Source organism: Alternaria hordeiaustralica, assembly GCF_023758085.1.
Source record: "Alternaria hordeiaustralica strain BMP 2776 chromosome Unknown scaffold_3, whole genome shotgun sequence".
NCBI classification, from domain to species: domain Eukaryota; kingdom Fungi; phylum Ascomycota; class Dothideomycetes; order Pleosporales; family Pleosporaceae; genus Alternaria; species Alternaria hordeiaustralica.
This window is the reverse complement of record NW_026056775.1, coordinates 428,427-455,567: the sequence shown is the minus strand read 5'-3', so window position 1 is coordinate 455,567 and position 27,141 is coordinate 428,427. Positions and strand designations below refer to the sequence as shown.

The 27,141-nt window shown below is 53.6% G+C and overlaps 8 protein-coding genes across 8 annotated transcripts; 7 read left to right on the top strand and 1 right to left on the bottom strand.

Annotated features, from left to right (window-relative positions):
* Positions 1–135: 135 nt before the first annotated feature.
* Positions 136–2,016, top strand: J4E84_002318 (uncharacterized protein; the record flags this gene model as incomplete). The annotated part of the gene is made up of 1 exon (XM_049384944.1): positions 136–2,016. The coding sequence occupies one exon, from the start codon at positions 136–138 to the stop codon at positions 2,014–2,016; it is 1,881 nt and encodes a 626-aa protein (XP_049246967.1).
* Positions 2,017–2,783: 767 nt separating this feature from the next.
* Positions 2,784–3,746, top strand: J4E84_002317 (uncharacterized protein; the record flags this gene model as incomplete). Its single annotated transcript, XM_049384943.1, has 1 exon — positions 2,784–3,746. The coding sequence occupies one exon, from the start codon at positions 2,784–2,786 to the stop codon at positions 3,744–3,746; it is 963 nt and encodes a 320-aa protein (XP_049246966.1).
* Positions 3,747–4,956: 1,210 nt separating this feature from the next.
* Positions 4,957–6,290, top strand: J4E84_002316 (uncharacterized protein; the record flags this gene model as incomplete). The annotated part of the gene is made up of 3 exons (XM_049384942.1): positions 4,957–5,334; positions 5,484–5,792; positions 6,189–6,290. The coding sequence occupies 3 exons, from the start codon at positions 4,957–4,959 to the stop codon at positions 6,288–6,290; spliced, it is 789 nt and encodes a 262-aa protein (XP_049246965.1).
* Positions 6,291–7,636: 1,346 nt separating this feature from the next.
* On the bottom strand, positions 7,637–10,151 carry J4E84_002315 (uncharacterized protein; the record flags this gene model as incomplete). The annotated part of the gene is made up of 2 exons (XM_049384941.1): positions 7,637–10,043; positions 10,090–10,151. The coding sequence occupies 2 exons, from the start codon at positions 10,149–10,151 to the stop codon at positions 7,637–7,639; spliced, it is 2,469 nt and encodes an 822-aa protein (XP_049246964.1).
* Positions 10,152–11,052: 901 nt separating this feature from the next.
* J4E84_002314 (uncharacterized protein) lies at positions 11,053–13,822 on the top strand (the record flags this gene model as incomplete). Its single annotated transcript, XM_049384940.1, has 2 exons — positions 11,053–11,886; positions 12,233–13,822. 2 exons carry the CDS (start codon positions 11,053–11,055, stop codon positions 13,820–13,822), a joined length of 2,424 nt encoding a protein of 807 aa, XP_049246963.1.
* Positions 13,823–14,623: 801 nt separating this feature from the next.
* J4E84_002313 (uncharacterized protein) lies at positions 14,624–16,548 on the top strand (the record flags this gene model as incomplete). The annotated part of the gene is made up of 2 exons (XM_049384939.1): positions 14,624–15,128; positions 15,176–16,548. The coding sequence occupies 2 exons, from the start codon at positions 14,624–14,626 to the stop codon at positions 16,546–16,548; spliced, it is 1,878 nt and encodes a 625-aa protein (XP_049246962.1).
* Positions 16,549–20,152: 3,604 nt separating this feature from the next.
* Positions 20,153–21,051, top strand: J4E84_002312 (uncharacterized protein; the record flags this gene model as incomplete). The annotated part of the gene is made up of 2 exons (XM_049384938.1): positions 20,153–20,456; positions 20,516–21,051. The coding sequence occupies 2 exons, from the start codon at positions 20,153–20,155 to the stop codon at positions 21,049–21,051; spliced, it is 840 nt and encodes a 279-aa protein (XP_049246961.1).
* A 4,208-nt stretch (positions 21,052–25,259) lies between these two features.
* Positions 25,260–26,328, top strand: J4E84_002311 (uncharacterized protein; the record flags this gene model as incomplete). The annotated part of the gene is made up of 2 exons (XM_049384937.1): positions 25,260–25,458; positions 25,730–26,328. The coding sequence occupies 2 exons, from the start codon at positions 25,260–25,262 to the stop codon at positions 26,326–26,328; spliced, it is 798 nt and encodes a 265-aa protein (XP_049246960.1).
* Positions 26,329–27,141: the final 813 nt, after the last annotated feature.

The window sequence follows — 27,141 nt, the reverse complement described above, 5'->3', positions numbered from 1 at the left end:
GCTTTCTTACCATCGTCGTCATTTGCGGGTAATCGGGGGACGGAGCAAGAATAGATCGGACTGTAGAAATAAAAATGGCATCGCAGGTTGGCATCGTGCGGAAGTACCTCAGTCATCTCTCAGTTTACTACAATCATGAGGCGCTCATCTCCTATCTTGGTGTCTCTTGCAGCACTAACAGCAAGCCATATCATTCCTCGTCAAGAATCCATTGATTACAATGTTGCTCCACCGAACCTCTCCACTCTAGCTAATGCCTCGCTTTTCGACACATGGCGACCGAAGGCCCACGTTCTCCCAGCGTTTGGACAGATCGGGGACCCGTGTATGCACTACACCGACCCTGAAACCGGCCTCTTCCACGTGGGATACTTGCATCTGGGTGCATCAGGCGCGACTACAGACGACTTGGTTACATACAGCGACCTGAACCCCAACTCCGAGCCGTTCATCCGCGCTGGCGGCATCAACGACCCCGTTGCTGTCTTCGACGGCAGCGTGATTGAGAGGGGAGTCAACGGCACACCAACATTGCTGTACACCAGTGTCAGCTTCCTGCCAATCCAATGGACGATCCGGTATACCAAAGGAAGCGAGACACAATCACTTGCTTTTGCTACGGATGGTGGACGTAACTTCACAAAATCAGAGTTCGGTCCTGTCATCCCTGACCCACCGTTTGCTGTCAACGTCACCGGCTTCCGCGACCCCTTCGTATTCCAGAACTCGCAGGTTGATGGCTTGTTGGGCAAGCGAGATGGAACGTGGTATACCGTTATCTCGGGCGGAGTACATGGCAAGGGTCCTAGCCTCTTCCTGTATGCCCAATACGATGACGAAGACAGAGATTTGTTCCAAACCTGGGAGTACTTGGGCGAGTGGTGGCATGAAGCAGCGAATTCGACCTGGACGGATGAGGGTTGGGCGGGACGCTGGGGCTACAACTTTGAAGTCGCCAACTACTTTGCTTTGGACGAGCAAGGTGCTAACCCAGAGGGCGAGATCTTTGTTACAATCGGTGCGGAATGGAGCTACGAGCCTATTGTGCCTCAAGTCTCAGACAACAGGGAGATGCTCTGGGTGGCCGGAAAGCAAGAGCTTGTTGACGGTAAACTGACTTTCGAACCTACGATGGCTGGGCGACTCGATGCCGGACGATCTGCGTACGCTGCCGCTGGTAAAGTCCTTCCTGCGGACTCACAAGCCAGCAAATCAAGCGGCGCTCCGGATCGCTTCATCACGTACCTCTGGCTGACAGGCGACTTCTACGGTACCTTAACCGACGAGTTCCCAACTCCCCAGCAAAACTGGACAGGATCCCTACTTCTTCCCCGTGAACTCAGCGTCGGCCACCTAAACGTCATCGACAACGAGCTCTCCCGCGAGCAAGGTGCATGGAGAGTAGATTGCGAAAACGACAACGGCACAGTCACCCTCGCGACCCTCCACCAGAAGATCGCCCGGGAACCGTACGCCGCATTCCAAGAAAATGCCACGAACGTCATAACCCAATCCGGCGGATCCATGACAAACGCAACGAAATTCAGCGAAAGCCCAAAGTCAAAGCATTGGATGATGGCCGCCTCCGTCACCTTCCCCTCTCGCTCTGACGACGTACGTGCGGGCTTCACCATCCTCTCCGGAGCCCAAGAATCCACAAACATCTACTACCAATTCAGCAACGAAAGCATGATCATCGACCGTTCGAACTCTTCTGCCGCGGCACAGACTACAAACGGTATCCCCACGGACAATGAATCGGGCAAGTTCCGTTTGTTTGATGTTGCGGGCGGACATGGAAACGAGACCATGGTTGAGACGCTGGGTTTGACGATTGTGGTTGACGGTGGTGTTGTTGAGGTGCATGCGAATGATAGGTTTGCGGTTAGCACTTGGGTGAGGAGTTGGTATGGGGATAGCACGGATGTTAGTTTCTTTGTGGAGGGTGGGGAGGTGAGGTTTGGTGATGTGACGGTTTATGAGGGGTTGGTTGATGCGTGGCCGCAGAGGAACTAGAGTGTTGGAATTTTTTTTATAGAGTCTTAAGCTTTCACTCGTTAGAGTATGCTGCTATCGTGTAGAGTGTTGAAATATGGAGCTCCAGTGGGAGATGTATATAGTAAGAGCTGTTGTATGATACTGTACCCTATGTTGTTCAGATCTGTTGACTACAGTAATATTATCAGGTATTCGTTTAGACTGTCGAATGCGTTCATAAGTATCTGACTCAAGTCATCCGTCAGAAGGACGACTGAATGTTTCAGGGGAAATTTAGCTCAAGATCAGGCTCGCTCATGTATTGGGTTTCGGTGCTGGGGGAAACCGTGGGTAGCGGGGAAGATTACGTCAGCGACGTCGAGGATATCCCTCCTTTTGGCTAGCACTGCCGCGGTTGCACGAGAAGGCGCGGTGGCGCGCTCTCACCACGAGCGAAACACAGTCGGCCAGACGCAGCTCGCAATGAAATGTGTTTCTCATAGTCCCAAATCACCTACCTCTCCCATTCCGAATTCGCTCAGACACGTATAAGACATCGCGTATCTGGTTTCGTCCGAGTTCCTTTTCTGCTAAGCGCGTTGCTGCCTGCGCCTGCCTCAACGCGCGATATAAGCTCACAGTACCCTGGCACCTTTCACGCCCAACTGTGTCAGAAGCAATTCTCGTGACGCGCAATCGTCAGAACCTTCTCGTCGCCCTCCATCCACCGACACATCCGCATCCCCATTATCGAAAACCACAACGCAACCCCACCAACGAATCTCGACCCGTCCTACACGATGACCATGGCGACAGTTCGCGAAGAAAGAACCCTGTCCGACACTCCAAATGGACTCTTGCGCAGCCAACACGAGTACTCGTACCGACTCCCGACAGCCCCGCGTATCGTGGTTCCCCCGCCTACCCTCACCACCGATATGCCCGGCCTCTCCCTCGGTGGCGCATCTGGAGGGGATGCTGACATGAGCTTCTTGAATGAGCTGGACCTCGAGGACATCATACAGAAGAACACACTGCTGGAATGGGCCTATGAGCGGCGGAGAGAGGCGCAAATGATCTTGCCCTGGGTCTATCTCGGGCCCATGGTGGCAGCCAGGGACAAGGACTTCCTAGAGCGCGAGGGCATCACCATGGTGCTGGCTATCCGTGCGCAGGCTAAGAGCATGATGGGCGCGACGAATGCGGCTTCCCAGGTCTGCATGGAGGTGGGCAGCATCGAGGCGCCCAGCTTCTACAGCCTCACACCACAGTTCCCGGAAGCAGCGAGGCTCATCAATTCACACGTCGCACGAGTACGACAACATAGCTTGGAGACGACAGGACAAGCCACTCTCGGCAAAGTCCTGGTCTTTTGTGAATCGGGGAATGAGAAGTCGGCTGCAGTCGTTGCAGCCTACCTGATGCAGACGCTCCACGACATTGACTACATCAAGGCTATGCAGGTCTGCCAAGCGCAGCGCTTCTGCGTCAACTTCGACGACGTCTTGAAGAACATCCTGCGCGCTTACTGGGACATCATCGGTGCACGACGCTCTATCGCCACTTCGAACGCTCAAGCGACCCAGCAAAATGGTCTCGGCCACGGTTTCGCCGGATCGTTCTCGCTTCCTGTCCCGTCACTCAAGCACAAGCGTAGCGTCCAAGACATGCAGGACCACGATGAAGACACGGACATGGACAGTGGTATGGACGAGTCGGACGCGCTACGATTTGCAGGGCGTGATGTCACTCCCTTCCAGGATCGCTAGGTGTAGGCTCCTGGCTTCGGCGATTCTATTGATTTGTTTGTTAGGCGTTCCAGTAGCATTATACCCTGCATATCTCAAGGCGTTATATGGCGATGCGTCTGCATCTGAAAGGTTGGTTACGTGTGAGTTAATTCTGGAGCTCTGATGAGATGAGTGGATACGTGGGTTGGTTGCTCCTTCCATTCAGGCTGCCCGTAGTATCTGGTAGCGACACCAACGGGTCCAAATTTTCATCATACACGGCCCTTGCGCCTTCACACCTCTTTGCGCTCTGCAACTCATGCCTGTCCTCCTACTTCAGACTGTGTACAGTCACTTCCAAGGTCGTCAATTATGCGTCTGCATCGTGACACCCCGAACAGGTAGCTACCTAGGTAGGTATGGCACCTTCCCTTGGCTCGCCAGTTGAACCAGTGTTAATCATCGGGCAAACAGGTTCATCTGCGACAACCATGGACGCACCAGCAGAGACGAATGTCTTCCATGGTGAAGCATCTCGCTCCGATATCATTTCCCAAAGAAATCATTGACTATTACTGCTCTTCTCCACTCGCAGGTCGAGATGTTAGCGAATCATTACAGCGCCTAGTGGCTGCCTTATCTTTAAGAGTCACTGTGTTCGCACGTGGCTGTGGCTCTTGCAATATTGTTTGACCCTGGCAGTACCGCCCCCATGATGGCCGCTGACTTTCACTTTGTATTGACAGGGCTGCTATTGCACGCTAGACGCGTAGCAGTCACGATGCGGTGTCATAAAGGCCCAAACATGGTGGATGCGGTGAACTCTACGGTCACCACTTACCAATATCCCTCATCTTCTTCGTTCACAACGGGCTAGAACGCATCGATACCCAATCATCGCTCACATCATTCTAAAGTTCACGATATGCCTTATAGCCTCCGAGATCTAGCCAAATTGAAAAAGCCTGCACGCTACAGGTCCACCGCTGACGAAGAGTCCACTGCCCCAGAACCAGCTTCTAGCGACCAAGGTACAGACCTGAGCGACCAAGATGAGGAAACCCACTCCCAAGGACCTTCGCGCACAAATACGCCGGCCCCGAACCCAGACTCACTTAGATCTTCGTCTTTCACTAACGACGACGTTTATCTCACACCACACCCATTTTCGCCGCTCTTCATGTCCAACGCACCCCACCCCGCGCCAACAAGCGCAAGCAATCCACCAAACTCCCAAGAGAGTCGCAAAATGGCAAACATCAAGTACGTAAAGAAACGCTCTGGCGACGAACAGCAGCCCCAAGCAGCGCCAGTAGTACGCGACTTCGCCATGCGCCCTAGCAGGACCTCTCAGCGCGCAGCAGCTTCTGAACCCGAACCTGAGCCCACACATGTCCCTCAGAAGCCAGCGGCGTTCCCTTCGCTACCAGCCAACACTCCACCACCGCCGTTTGACCCGAAATTCTCGGGTCATGGTATGAGAGAGCTGATGGCGGCTATCGAGACCGGCGACAAGACGCGCATGGAACACATCAAAGACCACTTCAAGATTGAATACGAGGCGGGTAAAGATCCCTGGTATGTGGCCTTGAGGCGTCGCTGGGACCCTAAGATGGTCGATTCCAAGGTACGTGAAAACTGAACACCCTGGAGCCGACGTTGGCCTTAGACCGCCTACTTTGCATGTTTCCATCTTGATGTAGGCTCTGCAATTATTCATGAGGCTAACATACAATGGAGGTCACATTCGAATCTCTATGGACATCACTACGCCAGACCATCATCGAGCAGATAAAGGACGACTTCATTCCCGGCACCTATATCAGTCGCTTCTACCCCGTATGCTGCATCCTGAGCCTCTCCAAGGCGAAGCTGGATACGATTATGGCGGAGAACGCCGCAGTATGGGAGACCGAGGCTGAGATCCCACAATACTTCAAAGACTACAGAAGGCGATACCCTCATGCTATCATCGACCCGGAAGAGCCTCCCCCGGTCGAAGTGGTGAAGGCGATCAGATTCTTGAGACAGCAAAGGCTTCCTGTTAGTTTGTTGGGCGAGTGGCAGGCACTGCCGGGACCTGAAGTATTTCATCATCCTCACATGTTTCACCTTCCCACTGGACAACGTAGTAACGATCGATAGGCGTTTTATCAGCCTTCAGATAATGAAGTAGCAGAATCAATGGATGAAGTTGACCCGGTTTTCCGTTCTCAAAAGCGTAAAAGTAAACACCAAAACCACCTTTCGTATAGACAGACCCGCAAGCTGTTGAAACGTGCTGAAGGACAGGAGTCTCGACAAGCCGCAAGAAGACAAGAAGCAATCAAAAAGCTGCGGCAAGAGCGATGCCAGAAGTGTGAGGAGAAAGGTCACACGTTGTTGGAACTCGACGAGAGAGGAGTATACAAAGTAAATTCTCCGCAACCCCAGTCATTTCAAGCTGAAGACACACGGAAATTGAGCTAACCCTATCAAAAGTGTCCTGCGCGCCGACAAGAAGTCCTGCAACACCAGACAGAAGTCGACACCCTCCGCGCACAAGGCAACGCTGAATATGCAGCGCTCGATCAACGTGAGTAACCAGAACCCGCAACCAAAAGCCACCCTCCTAACCAATCCCAGCCTCCGGTCCCGAAGATGCCGCTCCATACCTCGAATACTTTCTCAACCTGAAAGCCAACCCGAACTCAAATCCATGCCTCGCCCGGCAAGCAAATCCCTCCAAACATAGTCCATACATGTCTACAGACCCCAGAGACCCGCTCTATTTACTAGACTGCTTCGGACAACTCCCGACTCCTCCCCCGAGTCCCTTTACAAAGGCGGGTTCAGCGAAAGGCAGTATCTCAGGCAGTTTCTCAGACATGGGGGAGCGCTATAGCACACCGTCCCCACTGCTACAAGAACTATCCGCGTATACACTGCCGGATCCACCCGTTTGGCCGAATACGGAACATTTGGGTGGTGTACGTATGCCTGTGCAAGAACAACATCTGCAGCAATATGGACCGGCGCAACAGGTACCAGCACAGCATATACCGGCGCAAAATATACCAGCGCAGCATGTACCAACACAGCATCCACAAGCCCAACCCACACCAACCCTCCACATACCCAAGAAACGCGGCCCATATAAGACAAAGGACAAGTCACTCAAAGCGACCCGTATCTCGCCAGAGAACAGAGTGGTGGGTAGAGGCGGCATGGTCAGTCTGGGTCACTCGAAAGAAGTGACGGATATGCTCAAGGCGCAGGTAGAGGCGCAGGCACAAGCATCATCACAGGCGCAGGTACAAGCTCACGCCCAAGCCCAAGTTCAAACACAACCCCAAGCACAGGTCCAACTCCAACCCCAAGCACCGGCACAGCCCCGGAATGAGGAAATACACAAGGAAGTTGAGTTGAAGTCAGATACGCCGCTGTTAACAGATACCACATCGATAGATGAGAATAAGAATGAGCCGATGGATAGAGGTGCGGTACTGCCGCCGTGTCCGTTCACGAATCAGACGGGTACAGCGACAGTGCAGGAGCAGGGAGATGTGTCGATGGTGGGTAAGACAGCGGACGGCCGTGAGAAGGGGAAGGGGAGGGCGGTGCAGATGTAGGTGGAGGAGGACGAGGTGCTGGAGACGGATCTCCCGCTGTGTTAGAACATGAGATGGTGGTTTAGACTAGGGGTTTGGATGGGAAGAGGTATCGTATCGCATCGTTAGAGACACCCAACACTCATATTGTTAGGTCTCGATACCCAATACCATCATTCATCAGCATTCAGACGTCTTTCTGTACATCTCACGTCACCATAATAGCAATGTGTGTTAAAGCGTGAATGTTTTCATTCTTGATCCAAGTGGGTATAATGCGTCCGTCATCTATGTCGTTTCCAAAAACCTCCCTCCAGAACTCCTTGCCATCACTTCCATTCAGCTAAACTGATCGCCATGCTCACTCTCGCCTCCAACGCGGCGCCCAGCTATTCTGCCTTGGCTCAACTTCCACCGCCACCGTCGTTCACGCTCGTCCTTCTCCCTTTGTTCTCGTTGAGCTTTCTTGCGCTCGTATACAGCGCGGACGGTCCGTTTTGTACGTTCAGCGCCTTCACTGTAGTTGGCGCGAGCGAGGTTTACGACACTATCGATTTGCTCCGGTGTGTAGACGAAATTCCAAGTCGACATGAAGTCGCTGACTTTGGGGTCAACACCGGGCACCTTTGGGTTAGCGAGGAAGGGGAAGTATATGACCGTGATACCAGAGGCGGGGTGCATGAGTTCCCAGTCTTCATCTACTTGTTTCGAAATCGGGTGCTCGGTGTCGGATTCGCGTTCCTCGGTGGTACCGACCCAGATGTTGCAGTAGCCTAGGTCTTTGCTCTTCTTGCTGTCCTTGTTTTCGTCGGCGCTTTTGTCCTTGGCTTCTTCGAATTTGGTCTGGGCTTGTTGTTCCGTCTTGGCCTGAACGCGTTCGAGGTCTTCCTGGAGGTCTTCCATAGGTTCGTTGTCTGGTGGCCAGCCTGCGCCGACGGGCCAACCCTTGATGCCGCGCTGGCGGGCGTAACCATCAGCAACCTTTAGCCAGTTGTCGGTCTTGACATCGGCGGAAGCGTCGAAAGCGACGAGGATGTCGACGTTGCGTCCAGGTCGGAGAAGAGGATAGATGGGTAGATTGTTGGACATTCCCGCGTCCATAAACTGGAAGTTCTTTTGTTCGAAAATGCTTTCAGGACATGATGGGGGGAGCAATTCGCGCATGCCGAGGGCGTAGTTGGGCATGGCGGCAGGGTCGATCGGGTGGACCTTGACGAGATCATCATCACGCTCAGCGATCATGGCGTCTATACTGCTGCCGAGTCCTGTGATACTGCGCATGAGGGGTCGGATCTCTCGGTAGTAGTGTGAGAGGGTCGCGCAGAAGGCAGACCCCCAGATCCCCATGAGTAACGGAACGCGCACTTCGGGCAGAGCTAGGCCGTTCTCACGCCAGACTGTACGCCCGTTCTTGAACTGACGGCCCATTGCCCAGGTAGGTATGCCAGCAGAGAGCTCCTCGCACCACATCTCGTAGGGCGTGAACTCAAACCATTGGAACCAGGCTTCTCTTCTTGCCTTTGCTTCGGCTGCGATGCGGTCTGTTGTGTCTCCTTGCTCGGCGAGCGGTATTTCGTGCCGTACCGCAGTGTAGATGGGCAGTGGATGTGATCCGTTGTCGGTATAGCGTCGCTGGTTCGAGACCTTGAAGTCGTATTCGCTAACAGAGAGTTCGCCTTTTGGTACGAGCAGGCGGGCGGCGAGCAGTGCGCCGTAGATATCCACCAGTCCAAAGTCGGCCTCTGGGATGCCCTTGGCCTTCTCAACAAGTCCGCTCAGGAGATATTTGTTGGTGGGCGCGCTGACGAGAAGTTCGAGCGCATCGGCTGGGAAGGCAATGTGCACGCCGAGACGGTTCTTGAGATGTCTGATCATGCGAGCGTGGCTGCGTTGGGTGAGATCCGAGTAGTAGAGGGTCTGTAGCCAACAGCTGCCACTGACACCAGCCGTGTAGGTGACGCAGTCGAAGAGACCATGTTCTTTCGAGGAGAGGTATGAAGACGTGCCTGCCACAAGCGCGCGCAAACCTCCGCCAGAACCGCACATGGCAATGACGGGCACGTCGTCGGGGTGTATCTGCGCTTCGGGAATGTCGAGGTATCGCGCAAGTGCGGCCTTGGTGAACTGCGCCCTCTGCTTCAGGAAAGCCTTCTCTTCCTCACACAGCTCGTCCGAGACCCTCACAGAGGCATCCCATATTATCTCGGGGTTGATCTCGGGATCATTGGCTTCGTACCAGATCTCTTCGGCGAGCGAGCCCGGTGCCATGGAGAGCTCATCCTGGAGTTTGCGGATGAAGCCGGGGAGGACCTTGACCCAATTCGGCACGATGTAGTCGATGATGGTATCGCCGAGCTTGGAAGGCGACGGGGAGGCGGGGAACTTGCTCGTGATGGTCTGCCAGGCTGACTTGCTCTGGCCGGCCTCCTCGTCCTCTTCGCTGTAGCCCTTGGCAACACGCGTCTGCGATGGCGCCTCCTGCTCGCCTGACTTGTGCTCGCCCTCCTCGTTCACCTGCCTCTCGGCGTCTCCGACCGAAGTGGTCTCGGTTTGTTTGTCATTGCCGCCGAAGAAGTATCGCTTGAGGGAAGGCGCGTCTAGATGGATGGGCCGGAAGAGTGGGTACGGCGACGATGCAGAAGAGAGATAGCCAGTCGCAGCAGTCGCGAGGAGACAAGGAGGGCCGTACCGCAGGCCGAGCGTGGCAGCCTTGGATCGCTGGGAGAGCGGGTGCTTCGTGTGCAGGCTGGTGCTATTAGCAGGGGCATACAATGGGTGGTGTGTTAGCTTACCCACGACGCGTCCCCCGCAGCGAGAAATGGCCCAGGTTGCGCGTGTTCCTATAGCCGGCCATGCACGCAATTGAGTCGGAAAGGGCAATGGGAGTGGGATGGAGGTGCCGTGCGAGCCTGGCACATGGGGAAATGCGCAAAGCCCACCGTTGCCCATGGGAATGCGTTAAGCATGACGGAGCATGTAACCTGCTTTGAGCCCGCAAAATTCCGCCAGAACTGGTTTCGGCATGACGCCAGCCGAATCACTGCCCGCTCAACGTCTGCCAAGCCATGCAGGAACGCTGAACCTGCCGCCAACCAACCCATGTCTCCACCATCCACTGGCGAAGACACCCGCGTTATTCGCGACTTACATGAGCTATACAAATTTGGTCCTTGAACGCGGTAGGTCCATGGACTATTCCAGTCTCGTATCGCAGGCATTCCGGTTGCTCGCAAGAAGACATGCTTCAACACCCATTCGCTACCAGCATAGAGATGTCTTTAATCTCGACTGATGCAACAGTCATTGAGACTGCAGCTTTCTCCAGTCTCCTGCCAATTCTGACGCGCTTGGTATGACCAACCTTACTCTCCGGCGAGAGTGCGGAGAATTCCCAATCCCCTCACTCACCTGTACGTACCTCAGAGCATACCGCACATGGTAAGTAAAGGGCATCATGAGTCGGTGCATGTCCCTTCTCTCACCTCTCATCCTGAGCTTGGGCTGTATCTCATCCCTCAGGACGCTACTTAAGTTCTCTAAACTCAAGCCTTCTTCTTCTTCCCCTCTACAATCATCTCCCATCGACCATACTTTCTCTTGAATCATTGATACACCCAATACTCTTTCGGCTCGATTGGGCAAGTTATTCCTGATCCAAATCGTACAATAGCCTCCAAGATACGATGGCACTTCGAGCATCAACAAGACCGCCTGGTCGGAGCCAAACACCTTCCCAGAAACGGGACCTCACCGCCATGCACAATGCGACGATTGACGAAGAACTTGCCAACGACCGTTGGTATGCCTTGAAGCAAGAGGAAGTTAAGGTCTTGGTCGAAGAATTGTGCGACAAGCTCACGAGTGCGATGCAGAAGTATTCGTCCGTCGACCAACGCTTCCAGGATCTGATTGATGCAGCAAAAATCGCAAGAAAACTACCTGACATCAGGCATTACAGTGTGGCAATACTTGGCGAGCAAGGCATTGGCAAGAGCTCCATCATCAACGCACTACTCGATCGAGGCCTTCTGGATCGATCAGGTTCGTCAAAAGCATGCACAGCTTATGCAACGGTACTTGAGTATAAGCCCGGAGCTACCGACCACACCACTCTGAGCGATCTTCTAGTTGTGTTTTTCACCAAAGAGGAGATCAGAGATTCTATCAAGGAACAAATGAATCACTGGGTCGAGGTCTACCCTGGCGTTGAGCATAATGGTCAGCCCCTCCGAGGCGAAGACGAAAACGATCCTGACGACAATAATGCTACTCAAACGCCACGGAAAAGGTTGTCCAAGACGATGTCGCGTGCGATCACTACTGCCAAGGAGTTTTTCGAGATCATCTTCAATGTGCAGAAAAATAAGCAGGCAGGTGTCGAGCTTGAGAGGGAACTCTATCACACGAACATCAAAGAGGGAAACTTCTTGAACGATTGTTGCAAACGAGCCAATGATCGATTCGCCCAACTTGCCACAGAGATGAGCGAGGTGGACCTTGAAACTCGGACCGCACATTTCAAGGACGTTCCTGACAACAGGCTTGGGAGAAAAACAAGCAAGATCAAGGAGCTGTGGCCGTTCGTGAAGGTTGTAACCATCGCGACTGGTCACATACTATTTCGGCATGGTTTACGTCTCTTCGACTTGCCAGGTAAGTCAACGGGTATTTTGGGACGACGTTAAGCTAACGAGAATAGGATATGGTGATATGAGTCAGTTGCGTGAAGGCGTCATCAACAACTTCCGCTGGAAGGCTGACTTTGAGATGGTGGTTGCGCCATGTTCTCGACTGCAGACCAGTGTCCTGCATGATGAATACATTGATCGGTCGATCCACCTCAAAGGAGCGAACAAGACCATATTAGTCATGAACAAGTCCGATGTCAGCTGAAGCCTTTTCTCTACTACAGTATCCAACTGACACATTTTTCAGGAACTCATCAACGAAGACAACATGGGCACACAGATTCGACAGATCAACGAGCATCCGTTCCCAGGCCTGAACGCACGCTTAGAGACCATCGACGGACTCTACGAAGAAGGGGATGCCGATGATAATGTCATCTCCGACATGCTAGACGAGTTACTGAGAGAGGCCACAATTGCTTACATAAAGTATGAGACAGCAAATGTGCAGAGACAAATGCAGCCTAAGGGAATCAAGGTTTTCTCGGTATCTGCACTCGCCTACACCTCATCGAGAAGTCGCATTCAGAAAGACACTCCTATCCTTGACGACGACACGGCCGGTATCTATACGTTGAGACATTTCCTAGCTACGTTGTCGGCAGCCACCAACTATCGGAATTTCTACGACCATGTCCACGAAACGCTACCATCATTCCGAAGACAAGCTGAACGACCTTTGGAGAAGCACATAGAAGACAAGAGTTATGCTAAGATGCGACGCGACTTGAAGGCTCAGATCCAACCACTTAGGAACAACTTGAAGAATCTGGCTGACAGCCCCCTGCATTCTCTGGTAGGAAAGCCTTGGTCCCAAAACGAGGAACAGAGTATCATAAGTGGCATACAGCAGCTGGTGCAGAACTCGTGGGTCCATCCCTTGATCTACTACCCGGGCTTTGCAAAGATGCTCGCGGAGAACGGCAAACCAGTCTCCGGAAAGTATAAGGGTTACAACATGAACTATGAGCTCCTTGGTACCATGAAAAGGTTTCTGGACAATTGGTATAACAACTTGAACGCCAGCACCGTGGAATTCGCTATGAGCCTATACAGGGTGCTTCAAAAACTGTTGCAGGAAACTCGATCGGCCATCACCCAGTCATCCGCACACCCGGCTCTGAAACTAAGAGCTACTGAAGAGTTGGCCCTAGTAGAACGACGCGTCCAGGCGGCATATGACATGTTGCTCGCTAGTCTTCGCGTCTCGCTTGGAGAAACTCATCTGCGATTCACCACGGAGATCGACATCTACTGTCCAATAGCAACTGCAATGAAGGCCTCCTACGACCTAGCCTCCGATCGAAACATGGTTGGCGCTGGCCCAGGAATTTACAACAGGCAACGACAAGCGCTACAGAACTCGATCATCGGCAACCCAACCTATGGAAACTACGGCTATGGCCCGCCTGGCGAGGCGTTGCGTCCACTTCTCAAGAATATCGAAGAAAAGCTTCAGACCCACCAGAGAGACGCGTGGAAGACCGATTGCGATGCCTTCGTCACCAGCGCTGTTGACCTTATTGAGGGATTCTCAAATACTGCTGAGCAGCTTCTCATGAACTCCTCGTATGTGACCGAAGAGCACAAACAGGCTCGTGGCGAGCTGAGGAAGCTACTCAATGATTTCGATATGAGCCTTGAAGATGTTCAGGGCCGATTCATCGGCGGAGAAGAGGAGCATACTGAGAAGAAGATCAAGCGCGAGGAGACGGAAGATGAGGCATTAGTCGCATCATCTGCTCTCGATCCGCTGGTCCCTTCGGTGCCAATCTCGCAGAATGAAGGTTGGACTCAGTTCCGCGAGTGGTTTGGTGGCGGTCGCCCTGGACAGTGATGGTTAACTGCGTTCTCTGCCTTGACTTGCGCATTGCACATCTATGCGACACATGATTTCCTTTTCTGCTTTCATTCTTGTTTTCGCGACACTGTTTTCTTTCCGCACTTTCACGACTCAGAGATCGATCAGCTCGGCAAGCGACCATCATTACCTCGTCTTCATTCTTTCAAGTATCATCGATGCCCTGGCGAGCATTTGACGTGTACGGGATAAAAGCACCATAGCTTCTGCGTATCTAGTTTACTTAGTACTCAATTGTATACCCTTGTACAACATCCGTCTGTGCTCACATGCGCCACAGTGGTACTTGAATGCAAGGCGCATACGCGTCGCCGAAACATACGTGATACGCAGACAGCGGGTTTCCGGTGGCAGGCGAGGCTGATTAGCGCATGTACCCGCTGTGAAAAACGTCATTCTGGGGTATCAAAGCCCGCAGATAAATTGACTGCCGTGCAGTTCTACGCGTAACAAGCATGTATTGCATGAAGCCACGATGAGTAACTCGACTGCGCGGCTTATCGCAAAGTGAAAGGTGTCGAGATGATCTACGCTGGACCCTGGCCGTCTTAGCGTTGCCTCCGCGACAGCTCTCCGCAAGCATCCCCTCCCACATCATCCTACGGGCGCGCATCTCGTATTCCCCAATTGGCTATTCTTTCGTTTGTACAAACATATGCTGTACTTCATGTTCGCTTCATTATTACCCGTCCGTTTGATATAATCGAGGTCGTCCCCTCCGCCGTACGCGCGTACACGTAGCCCTCGAGGCAGTTGCGCATCTATCCAGCAGTCGCCATGGTCGCCCCTCGGAAAGCCGCGCTCCTGGAGGAGAGTGCGGAGGTCGAAGTGCTCTTCGCCAACATGGAGAAAATGAAGACGCTCACAAAAAAGATCCAAGGCTCCGTCAATAGGCTGGACGCGAGCGGAAAGGCAGTCCAGGAAGCAATCGGCCCAATCTACGGCAACACACAGAAGCTACAGATAGCAAACAACAACGTCGACCGTATAATAGACGCAATCGACCGTCTCCGAGCCCCGCGCGAAGAAAGTGCAAAGGAAGAGAGGATTATCCGCGCTGGACCTGGACGAGGAGACCTGGACGGCTACATTGCTTCGCTCGACCGCACCAACATGAGTCTCGCAGACCTCAAGCGCACCAACCTTCGCTCCAACGAACAGGCCATCGCAGAGCTTAGTGGGCTCTTGAAGCTGGGCAACAAGCAATTGGAGGATGTGTTCCGCGGCATACTGCAGGATAGCGCGAGAGAAAAGGTCCAGGCCTTGGAATATGTCGCAAAACGTATGCCACTCATGTACTACGACTAGGGAGATACTGACACTGCATAGAAAACCCCTTCCCTCGCATGCCCCAAGATAAGCTCCAGAGCCTGCGCAGCATCAACTCGCACATTTCCAAGTCCTTCGCCCAGTTATCACAGATCGACCTGTCGCAGACCCCCACACGAAGAATATACGCAGACGTCCGAGGCGAATACCTGGAGAGCGCACTGAGGAGTCTCATGCAGGCGACCATCAGTACAGCCAGGAAGGTGCAGGCAGATGCGCTGTACAAGAAGGGTACTAATGGTATCGGCACATACGTCCAAGCGATAGAGGGCCTGTTCGTGGCGGAGTTCGACAACCTGAACTACGTCTTTGACAGAGAGGAATGGGCCGATGTCTACGAGTCAACGTGCCAGGTCCCGCTGCAGGACTTTAGCAAGACCCTGCGTGAGCTGAACGGGCATATTCAGAAGAACCTGCTGACGGACTGCTTTCTGGGATACGAGATCTGCGGGTTGGTCCGGACTCTGTCGATGCGGCTGCAGAAGCAGACTGGCGCCCTGAAGGATCAGATCTACGACAGTGTGAAGCCGGTTCGGGAGACGTCGAAAACGTCTCTGAGCAAGATGCTCGAAGATACACGGTCAAAAACACAAGGTCTCATTGCGCTTCCTATCGACGGCGGTCCGGTGGACATTACAACGCAGACGATGCGACGCTTGCAAGAAATGACCAACTACCTCGAACCTCTCGCTTCGATATTGGCATCTTTGGGAGAGGGCGGTTGGAACTCTGGATCGGCTAACAACTCATCCACGACTTTGGATGTTGGCCCCGACGGCGTAAAGCTGTTCGGGTCATATGCGGCGGATACTGTCGACACACTTCTGCAGAATCTAATTGGCAAAGCAAAGACACTACTGAAGGGCAAGAACCTACAAGGTGTCTTCATGGCCAACAATATCGCTATCATCACACGCATCATTCGCTCTTCAGAACTCGCACCGCTCATGGACAGCTACTCGAAGAAGCTGGCAGACTGGCGCAAGCAAGGCACGGCCATGTATCTCGAAGCGTGGCGTGAACCATCAGGGTACCTGTTGGATGTGCAGTACACAAACCGTAGCAAGGAACGCCCAACGTCAGGCGGTGCAGATTCGGCAGCTATCGTGAAGTCTCTCAGCTCCAAGGACAAGGATGCAATTAAGGAGAAGTTCAAGAACTTCAACACAAGCTTTGACGATCTCGTCACACGACACAAGGCGTACGCAATGGAGCCCGAAGTGCGGAACCAGCTTTCCAAGGAAGTACAGAACATCATCGAGCCCCTGTACAACCGGTTCTACGACCGCTACCGGGAGATCGACAAGGGGAAGGGCAAGTACGTCAAGTACGACAAGACCGAGTTGAACAGGGCATTGGCGAGCTTTGCATAGCGAGGTGCTGCGGCGTTGGATTGGAGTTGTTTGCTTGGGACATGCGCAAAATACCCTTTGATTTGCATAGATAAGACGATGGACTGGATATGGGTATGCCGATGGTCGGGATGGACGCGATGTAATTGGATAGGTGTCGAGTCTTACATCCCGCGACCTGTGGTGCCACGCTGCAGCAGCGTGAGCGGCAGCGTCGGGGTGCGACAGCGGTGTCAGGGTCGAGGCAGATAGTCGTGAGGAAGCAACGACCGCTTAATGTCTAGTCAACGCGTTGCTCGTGCCTTCTAATTACCCACACGTGACGCTACCTCTTTGGGAAGCACGGTTCGCGACTGCCTCTTGCAGCAGTGCACAAGAGCACAAAATCTTCAACAACGTGAAAGGTGTCAACTGCATCCCTCCTACACTCTCCCTCACCCGCGCTGCTCTCACTCGTGTGTGTTATTTCCAGCGGTATTCGACGCCGGCTCGCTGCTAGTGGTGACGCGGGGATTTTTGGTCTAGTGCCCATTGCTTCGGCGTTGCTCCAATCGCGCCCATCCCTGTGCGGACCCCTTTCCTCCACCCAGCGACGGACGGCACCACGACTTCCCTTTCCAACGTCGCAGCCTCCGGACAACCACGCCATTTTCCTTCGCAGCCATCTGCACCACCTTCAATTCATTGCTTTGAGTGCATCACTCACTCGAGAGCATAACTACCGCTGACTGGTACGCCGCCCTTCCCTCACGCCTGTCTCACTTTATTTCTCCCGATCTGGGCTTGGTCGCGTTGTTACATTTGTTTAGCAGCCACGCAGCCAGCACCAGCACGCATTGAGAGCCTCCGCTGACATCGCTTCCTCATCTGCAGAAGTCCCTCACTTGACGACCCATCGTCCGTTTCTACTACACTATTTACACCATGGGTAAGGAGCTCTCCCCGACCCCCGTCTCGCGACATCAACAACTACACCTCAGCCACGGCATCATTGGCACCTCAGGCACACACGCGGTGGCTCTTGGGAAACGCCAAGCAGGGTCAAGCCTGTTTGGCATTGGTCGCTGCTGCCGCGCCCGACGGCCGTGATTTCTCTCTCCTGGCCCCTGGCTAACATTCTGCTGTAGAATCCAACGGTGCTACCTCTCCCGCGCCGCCCACCCGTGCGTCTCCATCGCCCCCAGCGTCGTCCAGCGGATACGGCATGGATCAAACGATGTCGATGTCTAACGGCTCCTCTCCAGCGGTGCACACCATCACGGCGAAGAACCCCAAGGCCGCAGCTGCCATGGCAAACGACATGAACATCGTGCGCAGGAAGCTCACAGGCTACGTTGGCTTTGCGAACCTGCCCAACCAGTGGCACCGCAAGAGTGTGCGCAAGGGATTCAACTTCAACGTCATGGTTGTCGGTACGTGTACCCCCGCCCAAGTATTGTCCATCCGAGCTAACGTGTCATTTCAGGCGAGTCTGGACTCGGAAAGTCGACCCTCGTAAACACGCTCTTCAACACTTCGCTGTACCCGCCCAAGGAGCGCAAGCCCCCCAGTCTCGACATCTCCAAGACCGTATCGATCCAGTCGATTAGCGCCGATATCGAGGAGAACGGTGTCCGCCTGAGGTTAACAGTAGTCGACACACCCGGCTTTGGCGACTTCATCAACAACGATGAGTCCTGGGACCCCATTGTCAAGAACATTGAGCAGCGCTTCGACGCCTACTTGGATGCTGAGAACAAGGTCAACCGCATGAACATCGTCGACAACCGCATCCACGCCGTTGTTTACTTCATCCAGCCCACTGGCCACTCCCTGAAGCCCATCGATATTGAGGTGATGAAGAAGCTCCACACCAAGGTCAACCTGATTCCCGTCATTGCCAAGGCCGACACCGTTACTGACGATGAAATTGATAACTACAAGAAGAGGGTACGTCGCTCCATCTACATATTTGGACACTGCTAATAATTACAGATTCTTGCAGATATCGCCTACCACAAGATCCAGATCTTCGAGGGCCCACGGTATGAGCTTGACGACGAGGAGACCATTGCGGAGAACCAGGAGATCATGGCCAAGGTTCCCTTCGCCGTTGTCGGTTCCAACACCGAGGTCACGACTGTTGACGGCCGCAAGGTCCGCGGGCGTGCGCTGCCCTGGGGTGTCGTCGAGGTCGACAACGAGGAGCACTGCGACTTTGTCAAGCTGCGCCAGATGCTCATCCGCACCCACATGGAGGAGCTCAAGGAGAACACTAACAACGCCCTGTACGAGAACTACCGTTCCGAGAAGCTTGCACAGATGGGCATCCAACAGGACTCAAGCGTGTTCAAGGAGGTCAACCCTGCCGTCAAGCAAGAGGAGGAGCGCTCGTTGCACGAGGCCAAGCTCCAGAAGATGGAGATGGAAATGAAGATGGTGTTCCAGCAAAAGGTGCAGGAGAAGGAGAGCAAGCTGCGCCAGAGCGAAGAAGAGCTGTACGCCCGTCACAAGGAGATGAAGGACCAGCTAGACCGACAACGACAAGAGCTCGAGGAGAAGAAGGCCCGCATCGAGTCTGGCAGGCCGATCGAAGAGAAGGGCAAGAGAAAGGGTTTCTCCCTCCGCTAAGTCGACACCCCGGCGCCACCCTCGTCCCTCCCCTCCCGCTCCGGACGACACGCGCCTCTCAGCTACCTCTTCTCAGTTCTCTACACCCTCTTACCAGACCTTGTTTAATATAATGCGGCCGACGATACCACTGGGTGCTATCGGTAAAAGGGATAATACACCACGATGGAACATTGGGGACGAAGCACAGCAGTGTTACCTGTTGGTGCCGTCGTCCGGATTGTTGATTGATACCAACGTCTTTGCGCTCCTTTCTGATTCCCTTGCTTCACTTCGGCATTTTCTCTTATTTAGTATTCGGCAGATGTAGTTCGGAGCGAGGAGTGTCGGACAGGTTCTTTTCATGTATTCTACAGACTATCATAAGGCAATTTCATTTGTGGGCTAAAAGCGAAACGAGGCACTGCTAGTGATGTTTCCCAACAAACAAACGAAACTTTGCGAAGAAACAAGAGTGACGACATCGTGCCTGCTGGCCAGACACTTGCGAGCGTGTGAAGAGGCCGGCAGCTGGAGGCCTTGCTGGCGGCTGAGAGATCGTCAGGGTTATGTTTGCGCTAGAGGTGCAGTGGGGCTTGTGCCTACCCAGAATTGCAGCTTGCCATGTCGTCACCCCCCAAACGCCCGAATTCTGGTTTACTGCCGCCCGCTCTCCTACCTCTCTAGGAACACACAACCACCATTGTTCTGCTCTCACTCCCCTGCGTCTTTACTCTCCGCAAGCACTGAGCACCGTCACTGAGGTCCCGGACCCGATATCTGCATCGGTAAGTCGACCCCGCCTATCAGGCACGGCGAACATCACGAGCGGGCCCGAACGCTGGGCAGTTCCAGCAGTTGCAGCACCCAGCCACCGCTGTGGACACATTGCACCTCCACTTCCTTCCACGGGCAGCAGATCATTGCTGTCATTTATCCCTCTCTACATTGGGAGCTGCCATTATCTTTCCGACCTTTGCTGACGTCCCAAGCTACCCATTACGTAGCCCACACGACAATACCCAAAATACACACAATGGCCCCTCCACCGCCCGCCTCTATGCCTCTGGGCCAGCGCCTTGCTGCCCTCGCCCAGACTCTGCAGTTCGCTTGGTTCGCCGGACACGTTACGCTGCTGCTCGCTACCCTGCGATACAGCTTGTCGTACATCACCTTCAACTACTACTCGCGATGGGCGTCCTTCTCCTACCGCACCGCCTTCCTGTCGGCATGCGTCACATACGGCATTGTCGTCTACAAGGCCTACCGCGCCCGCATGAGGGCAGGCAAGCAGGGTGGTGTCGTCGCGCTCGCTACCGATGAGAACGTCCAATACTTGAGTAAGTCCTCTGCGAGCTGTCGCCTCGTCTCCGCGCAGCACGTGCTAACCGCCTGGTAGTCATGGGCCTTGTGTGGCTCTTCTCCCGCCAGATCCCCCTTGCCATACTCCCCTTCTCCGTATACTCCGTCTTCCACGTCGCTACCTACGTGCGCTCCAACCTTCTGCCCACCATCCAGCCCCCACCTGCGGCTGCGGCCGGCGCCAAGCCGCAAGGCTCCGCTGCCTCCGAGGCTATTGGCAAGTTCGTCAAGGAGTACTACGATGGCTCCATGACTCTTGTCGCCCTGCTCGAGATCTTCCTGTGGTTCCGCGTCCTCGGCTCTGCCATGCTCTTCCAGAAGGGCTCCTGGATCCTCCTCGCCGTCTACACCGTCTTCTTCCGCGCTCGCGTTGCGCAGAGCAGCTTCGTCCAGGAGGCTATCAACCAGCTCACTGCCCGCATTGACGCTCAGCTTGCCAACCAGAGCACTCCTCCCGCTGCTAAGCAGGGCTGGGGAACTTTTAAGAACATTGTTCGCCAGGCTGCTGATGCCACCGACATCCGCAGGTACGTTGGTGGTCAGCCCGGCGCTGCCCCCAAGAAGGCCCAGTAAGCGTTTCGCTCTGTTTGCAACGATGTGCCTGCCTCCAATAGCGCACGACAATATACGTGTTGGAGCATCATGGTGCGAATCTTGACGACGGTACGGCAGTCATGACGAAGAAGACAATAGACATGTTTGCGTCGCTTGTGGACGATGGAAGGAAAGAAAAGTGCGTGAGGTGGAATCTGGTCGTTTAACGATATCCCAAATGTGCGAGGCTAGTTCAGTCTGGAGTGGATGGTAGGATGGTAGGATAGTAGTATGAGTTGGAAGATTGGGTGGTCGTGGTGGATTGAGTGGTAGGAAGGGTTGACTACTCCTTGTATTCATGGAGAAGCGTGGTGTTTTTGGTCGGTTATCATGTTCGCTATTGCAGTACAAATCAATGTTCGTTATCGTTATTAGTGTTTGTTATGGATGTGACCTTGCTGGATGTGGTGTGTTGACTTTGCTGGGATCATGAAGCATGTTAGTTGTTGTCCCTTCTTATCACCATGCTCTGGCACCTTTGCTCGATGTCGTGGTCATACGTTTTTGTCAACAGCTTTTCCACTCCAGTTAGTTTTCCAACTAGACCTCTCCAAGCAACCATGTATTCAGTCTTGAAGCTTTGCTCTCCCAGTACGGTACAGAAAAAGTCGCGTATACGCGGTGACGCTTCCGATGTTTCGTGGGATCAAGGTTCAAACTTACTAGTTGTCATAACAGTGACAGGGACGAGAAACCAAGCAGGTGTAGATACTTTGGAACGTGATGATGGAATTGAAGTTGGGAGTTACTATCCATCTAGAACGCTATGCCATGGTAAGTGCTGACCGTGCTTTCATGTGCCAGGAGGTTAAAACAACAATAAATAGGCCCACGAGTCGAGGGAAAAGAGAATCCCGCAACGTGATCGAGGTGATGTATCAACCGCCGATATCGACAGAATTCATGGTTGCAACAGTCATCCATTCCGGATCTCCCAGCAGCGGGCCTACATCGTAGACGCAATACATCCGCGTGCGGATTCTCTGGTCTCATGGGGTCATGTCATGTCTTCACCGTATCTTTGCTAAGCGTTACACACTATATACACCATCCACTCCTACATGCCGCCGTATGCTGCTATGTCGTTGTATGACACCCATCACGTACCTGCCGACTTAGCAATATATGTATGTATGTGTTGTCAGCCTTAAGTAGAAAAAGAAACTATCACCGCTTGACTGCCGGTATAGCCGTTGTTGTGTCGTACGTTTATAGCTGCGTTTTGGATATGTGGTGTACTGTGGAAACGATGCGGGGCTAATTGACTTTGAGGAAGAAGGAAATACGTCGTTGGGCTGGAGCTGGAGCTTGAGGAGTTGGAGTGGATGTGTGGATGTATGTGTTAGCTGTTCGTGCAACAATCGAAGACGGTAATCGTAACTAAAGACCTAGGTAGTGACGAGACGAGACTACTACTTGGGACTAAAAATGATGATTACCTAATGTATTGACGAATGCTACTCCAAAAAGTCATTGTACCTCCTGCAGAATCAACGGTATGAATCCTACCGGATGATCTCCCAGCGAGAAGAACGTGGTGGGTTCTTACTTTTTGCGGACTTCGGCCCGTTGACGGGAGGGAAACGTGCATCGTGATGGACTTGCTATAGGTGCTATGACGAGCGCAGGAAACGAACTCAGGCATGTGTGGCTTACCGTTTTAGCGAAGACTGGATCATGCTATTAGTTGCTGTACAGTAAGTAATGCAAGTAGATGTGTGTATCGTGTTCACAAATATATGGAATGAGGGTGTGAAAGTGTCAGGAACTGCACGAGCTGGCGGGTCATCAAGCCTGCGTGATCTGTGTACATGATGACTGTTGTCTTAAGGGGACCCTATCGGCTCTCAACTGTACTTCGCCTATATTCTAGGCGCAGGAGCATAGTCCATCGGTCTGTCATAGAGTCCAGATGAGTGACTACATGGCTTGCCGTAGCTGGATCTAGGTGCAGTCTGAGCGCTCCTCACAACTGCAACCCGAAGCATTTGGAATCCGCGCCCATAGTGTTGAGCATGCAGGTACAGCACCAGCTGCCATAGTCATGAAAACCCCCCACACGAGTCCGTGTGACGGTGGTGGAGGATCTAGACGCGGTCGTCCTCTGGCGAGCTAAAGAGATCGAGAACAGCTAGAATCTTCGGGAGGACCCTACGCCACAGGATGACGCTGTCGAACCAAACGGGTGTTCATACACTAGAAGAATTGTGTAGACGTAGTTTAAACCCTTGTGTTTCAGAAGATTCCGGCGTTGATGATTTGAACAAATGGTCACTGGTCGTGGCTTGCCGGCCGTAGGAGAAGGCCGGTAGCGACCATCGGTGAGCCATGACATCTGTCAGCGTCCGTGAGCCAATCCCTCGGACTTGTGAAAGTGTCTCGATCATGCAGCAAGAAGCAAAAAGGGTGCATGGTGCTGAGTGCGAAAAGAGGATGCGAGTGGAGCCTTTGGACCTAGGCCCAGACTCCGAAGCTTCTTGATTGCCTGTACGTGGCCCTCCACGGACAGTGTTGAGGAAAGATTCCATCATCAAGGATCGGAGATGCAAGCTACGCCCATGACGACAATGTCTGCAGACTCGTAGCAACGGGTTCCTGGGAAGTGCGGCGGGCGGTGGCTGCTTCGTACAAAGCTAGCGCAATCGATAGCATTAGTCGGGCGAAGCTCGTAAAGATGCTGGAGCTACCGGGCAAATGGTGTTTCACGACTCCACGGATGCTAAAGATGGAATTTGTCGACTGTGCGAATATTTTCTCTGTGCGCGAGTATTGGTTTGCTCCACCGGCCCCGTAATAGCATCGGGGAAAATAGACGCGATGGACCGCTTGATACGAGGCGCCGAAGCCGAAATTCCGCCAGCAAGTCAGGGCGTTCGGGCGGGCTGCTACGTATTCGCCTGGGGAGTCAGATACGACGACTCGTGCTGCGAGCAGATTTGGTGTTGACGGGTCAAGTGCGCAAGGGCGAGCGGGTGAGGTGCTGAAGACGGGTTAGGAGGACTGCGCCCCCAGAGCTTGGATGTGGGGTTCGCGGCGCGCTGTCGTCTACATTGTCCCCTTTTTGCGAGCTTGGGGACGGAGATAGGATGGTTCCGAGCACCCGCATCGTATCGTGTAGTGTGCGTGCTCGAGAGTGCGGAACATGGCGGTGAGGGAACAGGTGCTGGCTACGTGCTCGGGTGCCCTCCAGCGGCGTGATGGCGTGACGAGGGTACAGATCCTAATGCAGGGCAATTGACAGCGGCGATGCGATCGATAGAGTTTGACATGTGCAAAAGATTCTGCAGTCGGAACTACGGGTGAAAAGTGTGATGGTTTGTTTCGCAGTGGATTGAACTTGTGGATAGGCAATAATGCTCGCAGTAGTGCTCACAGGCGACTCGGCGCCGGGCTGGGAAGCATCTGACGAGTGGATGGGATCGGGGCATAAGCTTTTCCGGCAAGGCGGTTTGCGAGATTGGTTGTGTATACGGCAAAGTTTATGTTGTGTCGGTATTGCAACTGCCAGATGAAGTGTCCCTGCTGTCCCGCTATATGCAGATGATGTCGTTAGAGTGCTGATCGTGATGGAGTGGATGAAGATCTGGAGAAACACGATTAGATTGGAAATATAGATCACGCAACATGGGCACACTGTATATCTAGGCCTCGATTTCATGGCCGAAGAGTTTCGACATCACGACATTGCATGTACAGCGCACGCGGAACAACCTTGAGCGTTCTTACCAGGCGGCTGCACACTGCCATCATTCGGGCAGCCGCACACGCCATCGGTAGCCCTGGCGATGGCGCATACGGCCAAGTTGTAGCTGGCGCTGGCCTGAGCGGGAGAGCGTGCGCGCCTGTGAAGGTGGCACGGCAGGGAGACGGCTACTGAGTCTTGGGAAAGTGCAGGGGGCCAGCTAGCGAGCTACGCTACCCATCCGCCGCTTTCACCGTCTCGGTTTTCTTGGTCGGAACATGGGCGTGTATATAGACTCGTGAATGCCCTCACTCTTGGGGCTCTTCTCCCCTCTGACGACATTTCCAGCTCGCCTGCTTGGTTCACGACGCTTCATTGTTCTTCGACTCACGACTACAACATCACACGACCAACTCTCCAACCTTCCCTCGCTTACACTTCGCCGACACCGCTGTACTACCGTTAGAACACAACATTTCAACTTGGAAAAACAAAACACGACAAAATGGACTACTCTCCAGCCCTGTCCATCAACAGCGACATGACAGACGAAGAGCTGGACAAGTACTTTGCGAGCTGCGTTCCGCTGTCCAACCTGCCAACCCCTCCACCAGCAAAGGAGCCCACACCCACGCGAGTATCAACGCCAACCGCCCAAACATCGACACAGTCATATGACACAAGCAGCCCTCCACAACCAAAAGGTTAGTCTATTTATTACCTCACACCCACCAAATCTCTGTTTACGGGTTTGTGGATGCTGGTGTGTATGAGTCGGTCCGGGCGGCAGAGCGACGTTCCCCTGCATAGAGCGCCTTGGCCCTCGTCATGCTTCATCCCAGATGCTCCTTTTCCAACTCAACAGTCCATCTCCACATTTCGGACGTGTGCCTGTCGATCAACCAGCACCCCTTCACCCAAGATCAATGCCGTTGCCACTTCCTTGATTTCGGTCCGCTGACTTGCTATCTATAGTATACGCAACCCACCTCGCCAACCTCGTGCCGCTCAACGTCTCCACCCACCGCCCTCATGCATCGGTCATTCAAGGGTTCCTCGACCGTGCTGGCCTGCCGGATGAGATTGTCGCCTTTGCGGGATGCGTGCTGGATGCGTTGAGCAGCCGGTTCGCAGCTACTTGGCGGGATGCTCTTGCCCCGAGCGACTATGCCCGCGACCTGAAGAACTTCATGATGACAGACTTGCGTCAGAACGTGCATGTTAGCCCAGACGTGATTGTCTTGGCTGCTCTTTCCCTGGCGCACGGCTTCCTCGTTGATCGACAGCGCTCCTCACGGCACTGGAGCATCAGGGAGAGCGACGGTGCTTTCACCGTGCAGGAGATCGAGGCCACGAGGAGGGCCATCCTGCAGGACATGGACTACGGCCTTGCTCGCATTTCCAACGACATGGTGCAGTGGAGGCTGAAGAACATGCAGCGACCCAGCACAGCTCCTGCACCCGCATCAACCCCTATCACGACCGTGATGAAGCAACGACGGAACCTCTCCATCAGCCTCCAAGGCACGGCCATCTGGAGCTACGGCGTTCAGACCCCAGAGCCCAGCCCGTAGAGCGGCGGTCTCTCATGGACGAGCAACGAATTCCGTTCCTTCGACTCTTTTTAATCGTTTTGCTGCGTACATTCACGATACCCACATCCTTTTGGCATCTTTCGCGATGCGCATCTCTCGGCGTTCTTCGGCATGGATCAGGCTATCCACTGTGTAGACAACAGGCTTGTTGTCACCTCGTATATATTTGTTTCAGGGTGGAGTTGATTGGGTTTGGTGGCCTGATGCCAATGGTCTGTGTTTCATGTTTTGAGTACGCTATTTGTGTAATACCAGCTAGGAGGTTGCAGGACTGAGCTTGTTTGATATTCATCCCTACCGACGTGGTATGTAAAGACGGATTTAATCTACATTGGCACTTCGTATCGAGCACCTCATGCACGTGATGCGCATTCGTCGCAATCGCGTGAGATGTTCATAAGATCGTGTGAGAAGATTGTGTGTAGAGATCACGACATTTTGATGCTTTTGTTTACAGTGATCAGGTCAACGTACGATGGTGGGGCTGCAGCATCAACATAGTCTTCCCTGTTCCGACAAGATCCGCGCAGGCTATGACTTGAATCTCCAAATTCCCTTCACGTCTATCAATTTGAGAGCTTGAAGTTTGTGCTTGTTGCGCACTCCATCCTTCGATGGTGGTTGCTCTCGCTACGCCAGCATGGTGTTGTTGGTATGGAGGGGTTGAAGACGTCACGTCGCCTGGTTCTGGCCATGATGGAGATCACGCTTCGACGCGCAACAAACACACTAAAGGCTCAGCATGCACAAGTTTATTGGACAACACGCCCATCACGACCCCGCTAGCTGCTC